At 39.4% G+C, this 15,276-nt stretch overlaps 3 protein-coding genes and 2 long non-coding RNA genes across 5 annotated transcripts; 2 read left to right on the top strand and 3 right to left on the bottom strand.

Annotated features, from left to right (window-relative positions):
* Positions 1-4,258: 4,258 nt before the first annotated feature.
* Positions 4,259-5,855, bottom strand: LOC119995238 (E3 ubiquitin-protein ligase RDUF2-like). The gene has a single exon (XM_038841680.1). The coding sequence runs from the start codon at positions 5,720-5,722 to the stop codon at positions 4,721-4,723; it is 1,002 nt and encodes a 333-aa protein (XP_038697608.1). The 5' UTR covers positions 5,723-5,855; the 3' UTR covers positions 4,259-4,720.
* An 816-nt stretch (positions 5,856-6,671) lies between these two features.
* LOC119987771 lies at positions 6,672-11,205 on the top strand. The gene is made up of 2 exons (XR_005465508.1): positions 6,672-6,864; positions 9,674-11,205. It is a non-coding gene; the product is annotated as an uncharacterized LOC119987771 (long non-coding RNA).
* Positions 7,048-9,666, bottom strand: LOC119987760 (protein SRG1-like). Its single transcript, XM_038832682.1, has 4 exons — positions 9,313-9,666; positions 8,662-8,912; positions 8,045-8,369; positions 7,048-7,896 (listed from the first exon to the last, which is right to left on the bottom strand). The coding sequence occupies exons 1-4, from the start codon at positions 9,580-9,582 to the stop codon at positions 7,642-7,644; spliced, it is 1,101 nt and encodes a 366-aa protein (XP_038688610.1). The 5' UTR covers positions 9,583-9,666; the 3' UTR covers positions 7,048-7,641.
* LOC119987741 (probable glutathione S-transferase) lies at positions 11,020-12,048 on the bottom strand. Its single transcript, XM_038832665.1, has 2 exons — positions 11,713-12,048; positions 11,020-11,613 (listed from the first exon to the last, which is right to left on the bottom strand). Exons 1-2 carry the CDS (start codon positions 12,019-12,021, stop codon positions 11,254-11,256), a joined length of 669 nt encoding a protein of 222 aa, XP_038688593.1. The 5' UTR covers positions 12,022-12,048; the 3' UTR covers positions 11,020-11,253.
* A 1,769-nt stretch (positions 12,049-13,817) lies between these two features.
* Positions 13,818-15,239, top strand: LOC119987782. The gene is made up of 2 exons (XR_005465510.1): positions 13,818-14,928; positions 15,012-15,239. It is a non-coding gene; the product is annotated as an uncharacterized LOC119987782 (long non-coding RNA).
* Positions 15,240-15,276: the final 37 nt, after the last annotated feature.

Here is a 15,276-nt window from a genome sequence, read left to right as displayed (position 1 = left end):
TTTCTTTATCCACCAAAACGATACTCCATCAACTTGCATTATTAAAAAAAAAAGAAAGGAAATTTTGATTTGGTCCTAAAAACTAACTACTAAAACATGCAGAGATATTGCCCATCAAAATGAACATGGTCACAAAGTAATTCAGGCAGTTATTCCAAATGGAACATAAATTCCATAATATAAGATGCAGAAATAAGTCGACATTTCATGTGCATTAAGTGGTAGATTTTTATGGTCCAATGTTCGATGTCCACTACACAGTGAAAAATGTACCACATCGTGATGCTTGCACATGTTATGTTGAACTGATTAAAGACACAGGATCATGGTTCGGACGCTGGTGGGCACTTGGCCCCCCATTCCCTATTTGGATCCAATGACAAGAGTCCGAGCCACTAGGAACAGGCTTGAGCCTTGAATACAGATAAATTCTTACTGGCTTATTAACAAACAAAGACAGCCATGTTCGCTTACCCCTTTGCCTACCAATGATCATGTTTTAAAGGGTTGAGCAATAGTTACAATACCATATGCTGTTGAAGAATGACAATGAAGTAACTTTGCCGCTGTAAAATAATCACCTTCTACTTTACATGGTTCCATTTTCCTCATCTCTTTGATCAGGTATAAAGTATAAACACCCCTCAGAGATTCACTGTGAAAGCGGGGGATGTTCCACTGGGGGATGAAACCCGACTTTATCCACTACCCCCGCCCAGAACAAGCAGAGAACCACAAGGATTGATGTAGCTACTACTCCAACTGACCAAAAAAAAAAAACTTGAGAGATCAGCTGCTATAACCCCTAGGCCCATATTTTTAAATTATAAAAGGTAACGGAAGAAAAGTAGGAGATCGTAAGAGGGAAGACGAGGTAAAAAACCAAGCAGTTGGTAGAACAATAAGAGTTGCTGTGAGCCTGTGATGGCAAAGATTTGAAGAGAATCAAGATGTATTCCAACTAAAGTGAAGCTGGTGTCCGGGAAGAGTGTTGACAAGTTATCAGCCATCATAATTATAAAACTCCACACAAGAAGCCTACAGGCAAAGCTGCTTATCTGTTAGAACAACATGCTAAGGACAAGGAACACAAAATAAATAGAGAACTAGAATGGAAATACAGGAAAAGAATCCTTTTTCTGACATATAACTCAATGTACAAAATAATCTGCATTTGATAAAAGCCAAGGTGTTAGTGTTGCTGTCAAACAATTGGTTGATGAGAGGCAAATCTAATGATTGACATCAAAACCACCTTTTATACGGGACTAATCTAATGTTAATGGAGAGCATTCAACATCGTAACAGCTATTGCTAGGCGACCAGATGCCCCAAAAGCAGCCTACCGAATGTGTGGATAAGTATGTAGTCCAGGACTTCTCATAATGGTGGCCGATCACTGATAGATGATTTTGCATGGGTAGATGTGGATACATTTGGTTGGGAATGTTGAGTAAGGATCTTCTTCTCTGTCGAAGCCCGTTCCGGTAATGAGGGGTTTACTAAGGGGAGAATCAAATCCACACTTCGACGTCTCCTGATTGGTGAAGTGAAGGAGGTGCTTATTCCTGTTGCATTAGTCCCTCTTAGGAAACTAAAGGAGGGAGGAGTCACATTAGTTAACCTGTCCAATGATTCCCTGCATATATTATATTCATCAAAAACAGATCAGAAGGCAACGAAAAATTCTCCTAAATCATTAATTTACCCCTTTTCTAAAAGTTATCTAAGAATCAGCAAAACAGATTACAAAGAAAATCAACAGAAAAACTCACATGACAATGAACAGATAGCAGCAAACCACCAGAGAACTCATACAAGAACAATTACAGCGTCACTCCCTAAGAAAAACCTCCAGAGTTCACGGAGCTCCCTCCAGCTTCCTTAGACTGGCATTGCAACAGAAACAGAGGTATTCCTTTGAGCCCAAAGCCTATTGGCATTTGATATAAGCCCAGAAGATTGGGTCCCTGTATTTCATGAACACATATCCACTTCGGCCCAGGACCAGGCTCAGGCCCAGGTATATTGACATTTATGGGCAAGTCCAGGACATCTGGCCGCTTTTTCCGTTTTTCCAGTGATCGACTTTCTAGTTTTTTTTCTTTGTTGAGAGAGAGAGAGCAAGCAGGGTAACAGCACCGGCACCAGCAGTGAGGTAGGTGGTGCCATCAGCTGACACATCTCCGACAGCTGCAACCACAGTCAAGGCTCTATTTCTCCTCACCAGCAGTAAGGTGGGTGGTGCCATCAGCTGACACATCTCCGACTGCTGCAACCACAGTCAATGCTCTATTTCTCCTCTTCTGCGTCGTATTTCAGGACTGAATCCTTGACTACCAGTTGTCCCATATAAATTCTGCAGAGCAGCTATGTAAGCCATTCTGTTGAATGGAGTTCAAGGAAAATCAGAGAAGGAGAAGTCTCTGAGCAGCTTATATATAGCGTGTGATCTTCATTGTTCAAATGAATTTGCTGTCACTAGTAATATTTTGGATAAGGCCACTTAAGAACTCAAAATTCCTATGGTTTTCTATGTACGGATGGTCCACCAGGGAAGTCACCATTGCAAGTCAACTTCTCACTTTAGGTATCTCAATTTCTCCACCATTTTATCTTGCCTCTCAATCACGTCAAAAGCTATTGGCAAATCTCATAACTTTAGAAGAGAATAAGGATTGAATGCAATCTCCATTCATATGGGACCTCCCCTGGAGACTCAGGTCAGCATTCTTTTATGCTTAAGAGTTGAGAGAAAAGCAAAAAAGCAAACACCAAGTAAAGCACCTTCAAAGGTCTCATTTGACCATAAAGCAATTTCTAACCTGTGTAAAAGCTTCATTCATGACATTGATCATATAGCAGAACAAATCTATCATACCCAAAACCTGAGGCTAGAGTGAGGGTCCTGTACTTCCTTCCCCAACTAGAACTGCTAATCTGTTCTCCACGCAAGTACAAATCAGTATTAACCATCTCAACTAGGGCAAGACTTAACAATGAAACCTCCACCATCCAGAAATTTTCTTAAAAACAGATATAAGCAAAGGTAAAAACAGAATAACAAGCTGCATCCCATCAAGGGGCAGCCTAACTGAGCATGGAACATTTTCCTAAAAATTATACACTGCTTAAACATGTCATGACTCTCATGACCCACGCGATCCTATATAGATTCCTGCAGTTTTATGCCTCGAAAATTATTCTACGAAGAGCAATATTTCTGTTTGCTTTGGGTTCTCTTAATAGTTTGAAAGCCAGGCAGATAGAAAAAGAACTTGCCAAAACCTTTTGATTAGAAAAGAAACCTGAGGGTTCAACAGGCCAAAACGAACATTTAGAAACCCTCCAGAGGCAAGAGCAAACTGGCTTCTCCCATTGTATTGCCTATTTTAACTTTCTGAAAGTAAATATTAAACACAGAAGTATCCTCAAGATAGCAAATATAGATAAAATATATAGCTCCAAAAAAGCAACACAAATTAGCAACAACAGTATCCATGTAGTCGGTAAACATTTGATTTGATATCGCAAAAAAGCTCTTTGTACAAGAAACAGATGACAAATTTACAATTGACAGCCAACTTACTTGATTGCAACTTAAACTTGCATTTCTAAGTTCCAGAAATCCAAAATTTACCCTCCTCCTCATCCCATTTATGACTTCCACATAAAATTAAGAAGCGGCCATGGCCCCATTACGAACTGTAAGGGCAAATGCAATGGGAATTGATTTGCTGGGCCAATATTTTTGTTGGCCCGGTCCCACCTCTATTACATAAAAAGTCAAGTCAAACACGTATTCTAATGCAGCCACATCAGCAAAACACAAATTTCTATACACTTTTTCTTCCCACACACTTTCTCTTTCTACCCAACCCAACAACATTCCATTCCTCCATATTATCCACAACAAAACTACACCAAAACATCAAATATCAATACATCCACATCAACAAAACACTTATCCCAATACAGCCACATAAGCAAAACACATTTTACAATACAGCCACATCAGCAAAAGACAACATCTTTATTGGCCCAATACCACTTCATCATTGCATTTGCCCTAAGCTCCGTCTTCTAATGAAATATGAGGACAGGAGATTTAAGACCACATAACCAATCACGTGTTCTAGATAATTCAAACAAGACGAAAACCACATCAGGGTAGACAAGCTGTCTTTCAAAGATTTGACATTTTGAGTTGAACACATAATACAGAAACACAAGAGCTTTGAGGAGAGATTGTTTACGAGAGAGACAATGATCGTAATATGAATCCAATGACTCAAAATTGTCCACAAAGTGTTGCAAATATCAAGCCGCTGCAATTCAATTACAAACAAAAAGAACAAATTGAACAATGCATCTGAAAATGATTTGTGGAAAAAATAATTCAGTGCAACATTTTCAGGCCTAACCTCGGTAGAGACACAGTTTTACACCAGATTTTGTGACTTAACAACTTCTAAAGGCACACTCTGGCACTACATGGCATTCTTTTAAGTCATCGTCTTCTTCTATTTACCGACTATCTTCAACCAAATCAAAAAATTCTCTTTTTCACAGAATTCAAACTGAGCAATCCTCAATTCGTTCTCAGATTCTGTTATCAACAGAAAGTGAATCATATTGCCCAGCAAAATGTATCCTTTAATTAGATGAACTCAACAATTATAGAATCAATGTCAACATACAGTCACACTTCTTAATGGCTCTAATCCATGGCCGCATTAGCCGCACTTCTTTGGTGAGAAAAAATTCTTGTCCTCCTAAAGATGGAAAAGAAGCTGCGAAAAGCACTACGCAATCTACCACTCCCCCGTGATCTCCTCCCGCTCGGCGCCCACAGAATTCTCCTAGGAACAGCAACGCCTCCACCAACAGCACCACCAGTATTAAATCCACCATCCATCTCCGTGAAAACAACTGGAAGCTCCCTCTCGGAAGCTGTTCTCCCCCCAGTAAACCTGCCCACAGCGAATCCACCCCCTGGGAGTCTCCATATCGTCAGCCCTACTGTCTCTTCGTCTCCAGCTGGCGAATTTGTCCCACTTGTATGGTTCTCAGATGGTAATTCATGTCGACAAAGCGGGCACGAATTGCGGATCGACAACCAAGGGAGAATACAATCCGAGTGGTAAATATGTTTACAAGGCATCTCCCGTGCATCAGTGTTCAGCTCGAATGGTTCTCTACAAACAGCGCAGTGCGATTCATGGTTAACATGACCAGCAACGATCTTCACAACAGGCAAAGACTGTACTGCAGCCTTCGAAGCCGGAGGTTGATCAAATCTACCAACACCGTTAAACTCTAATTGTGACAATTGATCAAGCAGCCGATCGAACCCCGACCCCATCAAGAATTCGGAGATCCCGGCGGGAAGCGGCCGAAGACCCGACCCTGCACCTTCATCATAAAACAGCTCGAAGTTACCTCTCTCAGCCGCTGCGTTACTATCATTCCCACCACCGCCGCCATCGGGAGGCCCTCGGAGGACGATGACGGGGTTGAAAGGTGAACGATCTCCGCCATTGCGTCGGCTTCGATGGGGTCGGGGGCTCGATACGTACGGAGTCGGAGATCGAGAAGGTGTGGTCCCTGTTTCTTCGACAAATCCGCCGCCGCAGCTAGGGCAGATGACCGCGTCATGACCCAAAATCGTAACGAACCGACTACAACCGTAGCACCAGTGCGATGATCTCATTGGATCCATTGATCGATCTTTACAAAAAGAGAGAGAGAGAGAGAGGAAATGACTGATAATCGAAATTGAATCCCGCAAAGACTCGGAGAGAAGGAGAGAGGAAGAACAGGGGACAGTGAATAATGTTAAATAGGGTGCCGTGGAAGTCGCAGCGGAGAAAGCGCGTCACAGACTCACAGTTAAGCGTGGTGCTTACGCTTGATTTGTTTTATTTTTGGAAAAATTTGGAAAATAATAATATGGTGTAAAAATGAATGTTTCCCTAAATAATTAACTAATCGGGTGATTACCGTCAAACGATATGGAAATACTTGTAACGGCGTTAAATGAACCAGACAAGGAATATAACATGTCCGTGGATTTAGACGTTTCGAAAGATTCCACTGCCTCGTGCGCCAATTTATACCAAATATTATTCCTAAATTTCAATTTATTTTTCCTTATAAAGAGAGTTGACCGAAAATCCACACAGACTAGACAAATCTGGCATACAAGATGGATGGGATATCCCACATTTGATACCAGCATCAATCAACTGAAGCCACTCTTTCAATTTAAATTTCATATGATTTATTAGACGCTAGATTATTGTTCTCATGGTGTGGGTGTGGCCTCTAAATTAAATTTAAATTCCGAATTATATAAAAAGTTTTAAAAGAAAATACACAAGTCATTTTGTATGGAAGATAATCTCTCTGATGTTTCTTCCTCTAGAAGAATGAATTAATATATACATATTTTTTAATTAAAACATCTTTTAAATCATGATCAGATTGGTTACTTCCTTTATTGGTTTTTCCTGTTGACCACCTTTAATCTGTTCCCTTCTTAGTTCTTTCCTCATATTAAAAAATTGGGTCTTCTAGTCCAAGTAGTACCCCTTTTGTCGGTGTCGGTTCATGTGGATTGTCCAACAGACTTATCATATAAATTGGGCCTAGAATTCATTGTTCGGGAAAACTTGAACTTGAAACTACTACCAGCCGAGCCCATCTCTTTTAGTCCATTTGAATGCTGGATAGATTCAGGGGAAAGCACTGTCACTTGCAAAAATGATTCTTGCGAAGAGTGTGAAAATGGTCGAAACTGGGAACAGTTTGAAGGACTGCATACCGAGCTTGACTATTATCCACACCAGTGAGCAATTCGAGGTAGACTTCTTGTTCTACATTTTTCCATCGTATGTCGTGGCTTTTTTGTGTTCTTGATTTTCCTCCTTGTGATATTTTGTTCTTAATAATCCTCTTCTTGTGGATGTTAGTGATTTGCGTTGGGATTTTTGACATTAGTTCCTTTAAGTTGAAATTCCGTAATCGCTTCATATATTTGTTTCGCGAAGTCTTGAACGATTAACTGAGGATGCTTAATTTATCATGTGATTACAAGAAACAAAAAAAAAGAAAGGGTATTTTGCTTATAAGCTTATAGTTTGGTCATTTAGTTGGAGCGGCCTTAATGGTGAGTAACTACCGGCAGAATCTTATACGTCTATGGCATTGACTTAACAGAACTCAGATTAGTTAAGATTGGCATGCACTTTTGTTGTGAGCTAATACTTTTGGGTTACTAGTGTTGCAGCCTGGAAAAGGCCTTGGTAGTGTGCTTCTTTACTCTCTGTCTTTTTTCTTCTTTAAGGTTTTTAGGTGTTGTGAAGTTGGTCTTTTTTCTTCTTTAACGTTTTCCGCCTGCTTCTCAGTCTTTTTGGAGGAGACTAGATTGCTTTAGATTAAGTAAATTTTGTTTTGGTTTCCTCCTTTCTTTATATGCATAGCCTTTGCTAGAGAAGAGAAAATGAAGTACATGTTTATATCATAAAGAGACACATTTTAATACAGAGGATAAGCCCAAAGAAGCCTTGAGCTGCAGCTCTGTAGAAAAAATTCACTCTCTTTTCTGCTGGTAGATGCTAAGTTCTGGGAGAGCCTGCATTAAGTTTTTCCGGTTTTTGCCATCTCAGTATGTGCTTTTCCTTCCATTCTTCTTTTCATGGAGCTTCTCAAATGGTCACCATACTTGACCCTTTTGTACATCTTGTGGGGGCTTGTAGAACTTTCCATGTGATCTAATGGTTCAATCTCCACATCATCATGTGGGAAGAAAAATGTTGCATAAGAAATTCTTGCCTTGCTCTTGTTTGTCACTGCCCTATGCTCGATGCTTTTATACTCCCCATTGCTCCAAAACTGCATTAAAATAAGAAAGAAATGCTTGTGTTAGCTTCAATATGTGTTGGTTTATATAATCTTCACTTTTATTTTTCTTAGTAAAATTCAAGCCAGATAGTTTTTCGAGAAAGATACTAGTGTGACAGTAAACAAGGTTGAGCCTTACTTCAATCACATCTCCGACATTGACCACTAGCGCATCTGGAATTGGCCTAACCGCCACCCACTCTCCATTATGCTTAATCTGAAGCCCAGTTATATCATTTTCTTGCATAAGAATGGTTAAGGTGCTTGTGTCTGAGTGTGCACTTATGCCCAATACTTGGTCTGGCCTGCAACAAGCTGGATAGTAGTTGATGCGCATAGCCTGCACTAATTGTTTGTGCATTTCAAGGAGCCTATCCTTCTCCATTCCCATAATTGATGACAGTGAGCGTAACAGCTCTTCTGCTACTTTCTTAACCCCATTTGAATATTCTTCAATCATCCCCCTGCATTGATGCGCCATCAAATTGTATTTACAGACTGCAATTTATTAGTGCCTTTTCCCATTTGAATTTCCTTGGCATGGAAAATTTGCACTAAGTTTCATTTTCTTGTTTGTTATTTAAGTTAGGGAAATGGAAAAAACTTGGTTTTGAATCCTTCTAAATGGAATACGAAAAATGGCCAGATTCTACGTCTTTGTTATTGAGGAGATTGAAATTTCTTGAGATAGGATTTTCATTCTGTCACCTTATCGGACCAAGTAAAGGATCGAACTTTTACGAAAGAGTAGAGAACTTACTTAATCCCTTTGGACTTTTAGGCCAAAACTTGAGCTTTCGATATTGGGAAGGGTAAACAGCAAGAATCAGTGCATCTGACCAGTCCAATAGTTGCTCTTCGGAGACAACATAAGCATGTCCATAACCTTGTATATCATCAGAGGGCATGGAATATTTGTTCTTCTCTTGTAATGGAAGTTCAAAAAACTCAGATGCAGCACCCTTCATGCTACACAACACTTCTTTGTCCACTCCATGATTAACTACCTGCTAACCGGCAAAGAACAAAGATACTCCCAATTGTTAAAGATAGTCCAGAGCAGAAACAATATCAGCTTTTTTTTCCTCGTGATAATTCTTCTGACAGAAACTTGTAAAATATACTGCGATGAAGAAATTTACAGTTCGACATTTACGTGTTTTGCTATGGTATTTAATCGCAAGAGGATATAAGGCTTTAAATGCATGGATCCTTCTATGATTGATAAATTGATTTCATAATCTACACATTAGGCCAGTGAAGATTGTCCGTAAGCATTGTTATCTCTAATTGTCTTCTTTTACTCTGTTTTCATTGGTTCTTTGGTCCTAGTAATACTTGAACTTGATATGTATAACAGATAATTACTTTTCCTTTATTAGTTTTCTTAAAGCATTAATTCATTACCTGAAAGAAGCCCCACTCTTTACAAGCCTTATCCAGCTTCTTTAGCTGCTCCTCATCGCCATTTGAGAGCAATGACAAATCAATAACAGGAATATCAGAAGAAAGATAACAAAAATCAATTTCCTGGGGCCTATCTTCTTGCTTTTGTACATATCTATCTGGAACCTGCAGAGGATCATTCCTTGCGAGTTCTTGAACATTTGGTACTGGAATAGATAGTGCATAAGTAGGTACATAGTCCCCTGTTGTGTCATCGTAGTTTGAACCCATGTTTCCTTGAATGTCTCTTCTTTTGTTGAACTATTGTTTAACAACTTACTTGAAGGGATCTGCATTCTTATGCACTTATACATATTTACAGCATCAATGATTGATGATCAGCATTCCTCTGTTAGCTAAGGGGAATCTTGCCAGTCCACAATTGAGGATTCCTTTTGTCTTGTAAGAAGTGAAAGCTTCCTTATATCTATTTGGATGCATACGGCAGGAATGCAGGATAAACTGATTGACTAGGTAAGCTTGTCATACTTCTATGGTTGTTTCTGGAGCTTTTGTCTCCACATTTCTGAGAACATTTGGAATGTGACTCGTTGATTTGATGGATGAGGGTCTCTTTTGTCCATCATAGATCATCAAACTAACTAAATTATGTATAGCTTCACAAAAGAAACAGAAGTGTGAATTGGTTATCATGTGATGCGAGAATGGAACTTCTTCCTTTTAGCTTGAGCTACTATTTTCTAATCCAAGTTGCAGGAAGAAAAAAATGCAAAACAAGTACTTTGAGCATATATTAAAGAAAAAAGATGTAAATCCGAGAAACCGTGATTATGCCTCTTTAACTTTCTCATTCTTGTAGAATAAGATATTTTCTTTGGTGACTTGGAAATGCATCAAAACAGAAAATGCAATTCATGTCGTGACAGATAACACTTGTTTGAGGTGCAAGTTTTGTTGGTTTATAGGTGGAACATAGTATACAGCCATTGATGTAGTCTTTAATCCAGTTTAGTTTCTTTTTTACTTTTCCTTTCTCTCTCTTTTTTGTTTCTTCTTTCTTCTACGTTTGATGACGGGGAATATAATTCCTCAATAGAGGCTTTGGAAAGGCTGGGCCAGGTTTGTGCTTTCTAGTAGCGTGGATACTCAGTAATCCATCAAGCAAACCCATTAAAAGACTCATTATTGATTATACTGTCCTGTCGTTGTTATCAAGCAAGATTTGCCTGGCAAAGCTTGTAAAATATGCAATACATATATAATTTTTACTATCACAAAATATGAACCTCTCATCAATTGTGGTGTGGAAGGTTTTCATTCATGCATCCAGTTTTGTGAACTTTAGCCTTTTAGCAGTTTCACTTCTTGCACATCTTCTACCACCAGTGAGGGCTACTGGTGGTAGTGCAGGTTTCAATTAGTAAATGAAAACTGATTAATTCCGTCGTTGTTGTTTTGGAAACTTTTCTTTCACATTCCTTGTTTGGGTAGGGCGGAATGCAATGATATAGCGTGAATCCCTCCATGTGCTAAGACTGAAAAGGAGTTATTAAAAGCATAAGTGTATGCCTTTGGGCTTAATGGTTTAGTTCAGGAATTTGGGTTGTTTGTTCACATTTTGTTCTTTAGGTTTTAAAAGTTTTTTTTATTTTTTTTATTTTTCCTATCATGAGTGTAGATATGTCATTCACTATGAACAATAATACCTTCCGCGTGAAATTATATAATATTATTGCATGTGTAAAAGATGCATACTGATGACAAGGAAAGACACATTGTCCATTTTACATTACATTTTTACTATAGAGAAGCCTAATCTGCCTAAACAAGCTTGCATAGACAAATTAAAAATATATCTCTATTATTGTTGTCATTATTATTTATTAGTAGAGACTAGAGAAGCCTAAATATGACAATTGATGGACAGCCTCTGTTACATTCTTATGATGCAGAGGCAAGCCTTTTTTCTCTGCTACCCCTGAAATACGTTAACAGATCATTCTTATCTGGCAGGTTTTCCTTGATCACAGGTTCCTCTTTGAAATTGTTGATCAGAGCAGTAAGTTTAGGGAACTTGCGGGCATCGTACAGCTTCACTCCTACTACATCTTCAACGACCTCCAACCAGTAACCAATTGCACCAAAGGCTATGTCCACTATGCCAAACTCGTCTCCAATGAAGAATTTGGTCTCTCCTGCCCTATGTTCTTCAATGATTTTCAGTAATTCCAAGGTATCCTTCTTTGCTTGTTCAAGTTCTTCACCATTGGAACTAAAATATATTCTCCAAATTGCCATGTCCTGCTTGCAGATTCATAGTTTCATCAAATGTTATCATGTACACACATATAGGTAGTTATTGTAGTTTTAATCATATTCAAAATGTGTGAAAGCGCATACCTTATCATCCAAAAGTTTAATCCAGAACCGAGCGATAGCCCTCCCATAAGGATCACTTGGCATCAAGGGTTTCTCTGGCCATACCTCGTCGATGTATTCGACAATAATCATGGACTCGCAGATTGGTTTTCCACCATGAACGAGGACGGGAGTTTTTTTGTGGACTGGGTTATATTGCAGAAGCAGAGGACTTTTATTGAGAACATCTTCTTCTATGTTCTCAAAAGGTATGCCCTTCAGTTTCAGTGCCCAAATCACCTTGCAACTAAAGGGGCTATACCAAAATCTATGCAACTTCACTTCTCCCATGTTTGAAAGACTGGTGATGGAGTTTGTTTGCCTGTCATGGGTTATTTATGGGGATTAATGGAATGGAGAAGAAGTCTTGGACAAAAAATTATGTGTCATTCATGACGTCGATTTTGCGTGACGAGTAAGCTCGAGTCTTGATCCAACATTATATTATGTTGTTCAATTCAGAAAATTGGTTTATTATAATCATTTTCTACGTTGTTTTGTTGACTTTGTGCCATGGTTCTACTTTATGACGTGAAATTCTAAGGTGCATTGGTTCTAACTGGCGATCTCACATAATGGGATACTTCCATTGTTATCACCTACCCTAATAGCAATTCCAATGGTCCCATTTCGTTGGGTCAACAAAAACCATTATTGGGTCTCACCTTTATTATATGAAAAATCAAATTAAATATGTCTCTCATTACAATCACATCAATAAAATACATCTCCCAATATATTTACGTAGACAAAATATAAATTCCTATACATTTTTCCTTTTCATCTAACATGGAAGCCAATAAATTTTCGTACTTTCATGTTGTCCACAATAAAACTATATCAAAACACAATCTTTCAATACAGCTATATCAGTAAAGCACAAAACTAACAGGGATTGAGAAACAAAAACCAGCAGCCACAAGTAATTATTACTCTTTGACTGAAGAGTGCTGGGACCTCCCTAATTACTTTCATTCGTTTTCTCGGGACCCAAAAGGAAAGTTAGGGCAAAGAATAGGAGTCAGCATCAGGATGATTTGACGGGCAACTTTGGAGCTGCTGGGCTGCCTCCTATGTTACTTTCATTCTTTTTCAGCCATTCTTTTTCTATTTTCTTGATTTTGGACCTTGGAGCTGCTGCGCACGGCGCACGCTCGGCCGAATTTTTCACAACACGGTCTTCAGTATTGGGCCTCGCCTTGGCCTTCAAGAACTCGTCTGCCTGTATTAGTGGAAATTTTAAATCCATCGTTGTCTTGAGATATTGGACCTTACCTTCTAACGGGTTAGCCCGGCCCTTTTAGACAAGGTGTATGGCGGCCAAGCCCATTGTATTTTTATCTTCCTTATTGAATATTTCGAGCTTTTTTTTCTTCCCTTAAACCCTTCGTTCCAATTTGATTAGGGGTTTTGAAATCTTCAATCGAGCGTAGAAGAATTTGAAGCAGAAATGATCAAAACGGTACTGAAGCTGTCCAGAGTCCACACTACCAAACACCGGCGCCAGGAGAAACTGGCGATCTCACATAATGGGATACTTCCATTGTTATCACCTGACCTAAGAGCAATTTCAATGATCACATTTTGTTGGCCAACAAAAATTAATACTGGGTCCTACTTCTATTGCATAAAAAATCAAGTCAAACCCGTTTCTCAATATAATCACATCAACAAAACACATATATCAATATATCCACATCACTAAAACACAAATTCCTATACATTTTTCATTCTCACCCAACATAGAGACCAACAAATTCTCATACCTCCATGTTGTCCACAACAAAATTACACCAAAACACAATCTTCCAATACAGCCACATTAACAAAACACATCTCTCAATACAATCATATCAGCAAAACATAAAACCCCATACATATTTGTTGCCCCCAGACAAAATAGCACCATTGCAAGTGCTCTAACGACTCATTCATTTTGTGAGCTGTACTGGACTGACAAGATGGGCAGAATTTTTAGGTCCACACTGTCTTAGGTGTTGGGCCTCACCTTGGCCTTCAAGAACTCGTCAAGCTTCGGCCTCATTTCATGGAAATTTTTAAATCCATCGTGGTCTGAGATACTGGGCCATACCTTCTAACGGGTTAGCCCGGCCCTTTTCAACGAAGTGTATGGCGGCCAATTTGATTAGGGGATCGAAATCTTCCATGGAGCGTAGAAGAATTTGAAGCAGCAACGATCCGCACGGTACTGAAGCTGCCCAAACAACCAAATACCATCGCCAGGAAAACAAAACACCGTTGCCCGTTCACCATTACAGTTATTGTCGCCGTCGGCTAGATTACTCCATGATGGTACCTCCGTGAAACCAGTTGCCCTTCAGATGACCTACTATGCTGTCTCTGACGCGAGGTCTAAATATTTTAACTTCTACTAGTTTCTTTGGCCTTTCTGTTTTCTTTCAAATTTTCAAATCGGCGCACGTAGATGAATCTTATAATTGAAGCAGTGTCTCTCCACTCGGTGCGGGGACGGTCAAGACACTGATAGGCTGACAGTCAAGGGAATGGTCTGCTTTCGCCTATGGCTACCTTGTTAGCAGAAACGTTTTTCTTTGTATTCAATTTCTATGATTCTACGAATAGCTACGATTCTCCCTTCTTTCCCCAATCTAGTATCTAGAGTTTAATTCATCTGGAGACGTTCTCCCGATATAGGATGGTAGCTGCTTAGAACTCTTTGATAAAGATGAACCCGGGAGTAGTGTCGGTGGCTATTTGGCTGTAGAAGCTCATGCCAAGGCAGTAAAAGAACGGGTTGAACTGGTACATGGTAATCTTAAATGGGCTGTGAAGGTGCCAGACTTGAAGTCCTTGTTTCTTCATTACTCCGGATTTTAAAGAATGAGGTATTGGTGTATCAGGGTGCTCCTGTACAGTGGAATCAACCCGTGGGATATTTCATCTTGACCAATCTTTAAGAGAAGCATTAATGAAGAATACACTGATATTGTTAGGCATAGGCAGAGGTGCTGCTTTATCATATCAGGCGCTCTTGCATGATTCAGAGGACTTTTCATCTGCGAAGCAGTGAATACGAGAATGTAATTCAAGGTGTGGGTGGAAACAAATGTTTCAGTGACATGTGCCTTAGCAGCTTGTAATATGGCTTCAAATGAAATTCCGTCGGCAGCTTTGGGCAACTTGAGGCACAGCCAGCGCAAGGCTTGGTTTACTTGTGTACCAGTTCTATCTTATTCTTTTTTTCATAATTTCTTATGTCGATATATGTGGCCTTCATTTCAGAAACTTTGGTGATGCAGAGGAGATATTGATGGAGGGCATTGACAAAAACAGAGGAATGATCTGTTATGTTATGTAGAATCCCTGCTTCCTTCAATGAGTAAGTCGCAAGCACATTAGCATAATTGGTGAGAGGAGATATTGATGAGGGCATTGACAACCCTTCAATGAGCAAGTTGCAAGCACTTTAGCACATTGGTGTTTGTTCAATGATGTTATTCTGGTATTTCATTTAATTTCATTATTCATTACATTTATTACAGTGGAGAAGCCCAATCTGCCCTA

Source organism: Tripterygium wilfordii, chromosome 3, assembly GCF_013401445.1.
Source record: "Tripterygium wilfordii isolate XIE 37 chromosome 3, ASM1340144v1, whole genome shotgun sequence".
NCBI classification, from domain to species: domain Eukaryota; kingdom Viridiplantae; phylum Streptophyta; class Magnoliopsida; order Celastrales; family Celastraceae; genus Tripterygium; species Tripterygium wilfordii.
The sequence above is the reverse complement of the archived record's forward strand: the minus strand, read 5'-3'. Positions and strand labels throughout refer to the sequence as shown.

What these genes read in the sequence shown, in the direction of transcription:
- LOC119995238 (XM_038841680.1), bottom strand. Translation starts at nt 5,722, where the DNA reads ATGGATCCAATGAGATCATCGCACTGGTGCTACGGTTGTAGTCGGTTC.
- LOC119987760 (XM_038832682.1), bottom strand. Translation starts at nt 9,582, where the DNA reads ATGGGTTCAAACTACGATGACACAACAGGGGACTATGTACCTACTTAT. An exon ending in AGTCCAAAGGGATTAAGTAA is followed by an intron (nt 8,370 to 8,661) that starts GTTCTCTACTCT and finishes GCATCAATGCAG; the next exon opens with GGGGATGATTGAAGAATATT. An exon ending in ATGTCGGAGATGTGATTGAA is followed by an intron (nt 7,897 to 8,044) that starts GTAAGGCTCAAC and finishes ATTTTAATGCAG; the next exon opens with TTTTGGAGCAATGGGGAGTA.
- LOC119987741 (XM_038832665.1), bottom strand. Translation starts at nt 12,021, where the DNA reads ATGGGAGAAGTGAAGTTGCATAGATTTTGGTATAGCCCCTTTAGTTGC. An exon ending in TTAAACTTTTGGATGATAAG is followed by an intron (nt 11,614 to 11,712) that starts GTATGCGCTTTC and finishes ATCTGCAAGCAG; the next exon opens with GACATGGCAATTTGGAGAAT.